Here is a 4,397-nt window from a genome sequence, read left to right on the forward strand (position 1 = left end):
AAGGATCATCATTCTATTCATTAATACATTGAGATTCATATTATTCTTCTTCTCCCTCTCCTCTATTTGATCTAACATCATCCGTTTGATTGGGATTCCGCACCATCAAACAGATCTGATTGATACACAACCAGATTGGGGACTTACATAAGACCCTAAAGAGAACTTGTTTTGGCATTTCAAGCTCTAAATTCCATGTATGGAGGTAAAGCTTGTAGCTTTATGTGATATATCAGCCTTGGGAGGTTAGATCTAGAGTTTGGGGTTGTAAATCTGCCTTAAAACGTCTGAATGAGAATAGAGTCTGAAAGGACTCGACGAGTCGAAGAACTGACTTGACGAGTCAGTTAGGGTTTTCCCTGACGAGTCTGGACACGTGTGACTCGGCGAGTTGATGAGACAACGCGACGAGCCAAGGGGGATTTTCACGACACTTCTGGAAACAAGGGGACTCGACGAGTCACATAGGTGCACTCGATGAGTCGGGTAAACATGAACTGTTGACTCAGGTGTTGACTTCTGTTGACTTTAGGGTTTGGACAAGACAGAGAATAGGGAGACCATGGAGGGGTAAAATGGTCTTTTATCTATTCCAATAGATTAAAGAGAGAAATTAGCTTGGTTTACTTAGAGTTGTGATTTAAGTGTTAATTAGATTTAATTATCGTATGTGTTAGGCGGAGGCTAGATCGGTGTTTCGTGTACGACATTCATTGCTTGCTTACGAGGTGATTCTTCTCACTATACTTACCTTGAGTGGTAATTCGTGTGACCGGAGAGTCTTGTATGCTATTATTGAGTATTGTGATATCCTGAATTATATCTTTGTGATTTCTGATGTGTATTATTCTGAGCTTTACTGAGTTAGGACCGGAGGGTCCCACTTAGACACATTGACCGGAGGGTCATATTTAAGATATGGCCATGAGAGGCTAATGAGATATGTGTGGTATTTTGGGGAAGTCACTAAGGTTCGTGTTGACCGTGTTATGTGCTATGTGTTTCAGGTAATTCTCAGGATCACAGGAAGGCGCCGACTTGATTGTAAACACACCTGAGATAGAGTTTATTTTTTATGGATCCTGGTGTTTATCAAACAATTTATGAATTTGTGTTTTGACAATTTGACACTTGTGGTTTTTAGAATGTGATATTGAGAATTATGTGTTTTAAAAAAATGAAAAATTTGTCTGAAAAATTACGGTGTTACACACTGGCACATATTAACAATAACGGTGCAAATAGAGGCGGAAGCGAGAATGGTGTAGGTAGCTCCAACCAGGGAGACAACCGAGGTCAACCGAAATAATGCACATACAAAGATTTTGCCAACTGCAAGACTAAACCTTTCAACGGAAGCGGGGGAGTTATCACCCTAACGCGGTGGTTTGAGAAAATTGAATTGGTGTTCGAAATATGTGCTTGCCCCGAAGAGAGCAAGGTGAAATTTGCAGCTTGAACCTTTCCGGATAGGGCCCTTACATGGTGGAACGGCTATGTCGAGGCCCTGAATCTACCAGTGGAAAATTCAATGAGCTGGGGGTACCTCAAGATTCTGATGCTTGACGGGTACTGCCCCCGGGGTGAAGTCCAGAAGTTAGAGCAGGAACTGTGGAATCTCACGGTAAAAGACTCCGATATTGAGGCTTACATTGCCAGGTTCAATGGTTTGGCACTCTTTTGTCCAGGAATGATCACCTCTGAGGGTAAAAAGGTCGAACGTTTCATCTGGGGGCTAACTCCCCCGATTCAAGGGAATGTGATTGCTGCAAACCTAACGACGTTCGACAGTGCCAAGCGCCTTGCGCAGAAGCTATACGACCATGGAGTACAAAAAGGCACGAAGACTCCTGATACTGAACCAAAGAAGGGGATGATAACAAGAAAAACTGGGGAAACAAGAGAAAAGGGCAACAAACGCAGGAATCCTCCAAAAAGCAACAAAGAGTGGCGGTTCATGCTGCTACTACTCCTGCCACATCAGCTCCCACAAAGCAATATGCCGGTAACCTACCAAAGTACGATAAATGCCCCTTCCACCACCACAGAGCCTGGAGGGAGATGCAGTGCACGACCTGCAACAAGAAAGGACACACTGCTCGATACTGCAAGTCACCGGCACAACCGAACAACAAACCCAACAACGCTGGGGCAAGCCAAGCGTGTTATGGGTGCGGAGAGACTGGCCACTTCAAAAGAAACTGTCCCAAGGCCAACAATCAGAATGCAGGGGGAACAAGCAGAGTCCTAGCGATAGGACATGAGGTGGCTGTAAAGGATTCGACGGTAGTCACTGGTACGTTCCTCCTCAACAACATCTATGCATGCATTTTATTTGATAGTGGGGCAGAAATAAGTTTCGTGAGTCATAAATTTAAGCACTTACTCAATCAAAATCCCCAAAAATTAAACGAAACTTCCACAGTGGAAATGGCTAATGGGAAAACAGAAACAACCAACGACGTATTAATAGGGTGCACGTTAACATTAAATAATCACTCATTTCAAATCAACTTAATGTCGGTTACTATTAGAAGCTTTGATGTGATCATCAGTATGGATTGGTTAAGCGCCCACCGTGCCGATATTATGTGTTACGAGAAGGCCGTTCACCTTCAGCTACCCAACGATGAAGCCCTGATTATCTACGGTGATAAACCTGGTGTAAACCTCCGTCTCATCTCGTGTATCAAGACACAAAAGTGCTTACACAAAAAGAACCACGCCTTCCTAGCTCACGTGGTGGATAAAAAGAAAGAAGAAAGGAACATCAAGGACATCCCGGAGGTGCATGATTTTCCCGACGTATTTCCTGAAGACCTTCCGAGAATACCTCCCGAACGGCAAGTCGACTTTCAGATCGACTTGGTTCCCGGAGCTACGCCAATCGCTAAGTCGCCATATAGATTAGCTCTTGCAGAGATGCAATAGCTTTCCAGTCAATTAAGTGAACTACTGGACAAGGGGTTCATATGACCAAGCTTCTCTCCTTGGGGAGCTCCAGTCTTGTTTGTCAAAAAGAAGGATGGTTCGTTTCATATGTGTATCGATTACCGTGAGCTAAACAAGCTCACCGTCAAGAATCGATACCCTCTTACCCGGATTGATGATCTGTTTGACCAGCTGCAAGGAGCAAGTTATTTTTCCAAGATAGATCTAAGTTCCGGATATCACCAGCTACGGGTCCGAGAAGAAGATATTCCCAAAACCGCCTTCCGAACTCATTATAGGCATTATGAATTTGTGGTAATTCCCTTTGGTCTGACAAATGCACCCGCGACATTTATGGACCTGATGAACCGATTCTGTCGGCCTTTCCTTGACAACTTCATGATAGTTTTTATCGACGACATAATGGTTTATTCACGATGCAAGGAATAGCACAACCAACATCTGCGATAGGTTTTGGAAACACTCAGAGCGGAGAAGCTATACGCAAAATTCTCCAATTGCGAGTTTTGGATTAGCAGAGTGGATTTTTTGGGTCACGTAGTCAGTGAGGAGAGAATACATGTAGACCCTTCCAAGATCAAAGCAATTGAGGGTTGGGCAACCCCAAGAACCCCAACGGAGATCAGGCAATTCTTAGGCCTTGCAGGTTACTGCCGTAGGTTCATACAAAATTTCTCCAAGATCGCCAAGCCACTCACCGCTTTAACCCAAAAGGGTGTACCTTTTGTCTGGGAAAGGAAACAAGAAGCTGCTTTCCAAACCTTGAAACAAGCTTTATGCAGTGCCCCTATCTTGTCTCTCCCAGAGGGGACAGAACACTTCGTGGTTTATTGTGATGCATTCAATCAAGGATTAGCCTGTGTTCTTATGCAGCGCAGAAAGATTATAGCCTATGCGTCAAAGCAACTAAAGACCCATAAAGTGAATTATACCACACACGACTTGGAGTTGGGAGAAGTTGTGTTTGGGCTAAAGATTTGGAGGCACTATCTTCACCCATAAAGTGAATTAGTGTTCTTACCCGGTGACCCGTGTACAAAGTGCACCATCTTCACGGATCATAAAAGCGTCCAACATATATTGAACCAGAAAGAGCTAAACATGAGACATCAGCGATGGGTTGAGCTGCTGAATGATTATGAATGTGAGATCCGTTACCATCCGGGCAAACCAAACATGGTGGTTGACGCCCTAAGTAGGAAAGAGTACACGGGTCACCGGGTAAGAACACTAACAGTGACCATCCATTCCCACTTGTCTTCGCAAATCAAGGAAGACCAGCTACAAGCCTTGAAGTCGGAAAACATCGCAACTGAAGCCTTGCGTGGGATGGACAAGAATCTTATGATCAAAGAGGACGGAGCTTACTATCTCGTGGACCGGATCTGGACCCCAAAATTTGGTGGGCTCAGAGATGTGGTCATGAATGAAGCACACAAGACAAA

General features: G+C 44.2%; 1 protein-coding gene across 1 annotated transcript; it reads left to right on the forward strand.

Moving 5' to 3' along the window:
- Nucleotides 1-2,430: 2,430 nt before the first annotated feature.
- Nucleotides 2,431-2,931, forward strand: LOC145165010 (uncharacterized). The gene has a single exon (XM_079083650.1). It carries the CDS (start codon nucleotides 2,431-2,433, stop codon nucleotides 2,929-2,931), a length of 501 nt encoding a protein of 166 aa, XP_078939776.1.
- Nucleotides 2,932-4,397: the final 1,466 nt, after the last annotated feature.

This window comes from Lactuca virosa, chromosome 3 (assembly GCF_052849685.1).
Source record: "Lactuca virosa cultivar CGN04683 chromosome 3, Lactuca_virosa_CGN04683_v6, whole genome shotgun sequence".
Lineage (NCBI taxonomy): Eukaryota > Viridiplantae > Streptophyta > Magnoliopsida > Asterales > Asteraceae > Lactuca > Lactuca virosa.

Coding starts and splice junctions, on each gene's coding strand:
- LOC145165010 (XM_079083650.1), top strand. CDS start 2,431: ATGGCTAATGGGAAAACAGAAACAACCAACGACGTATTAATAGGGTGC.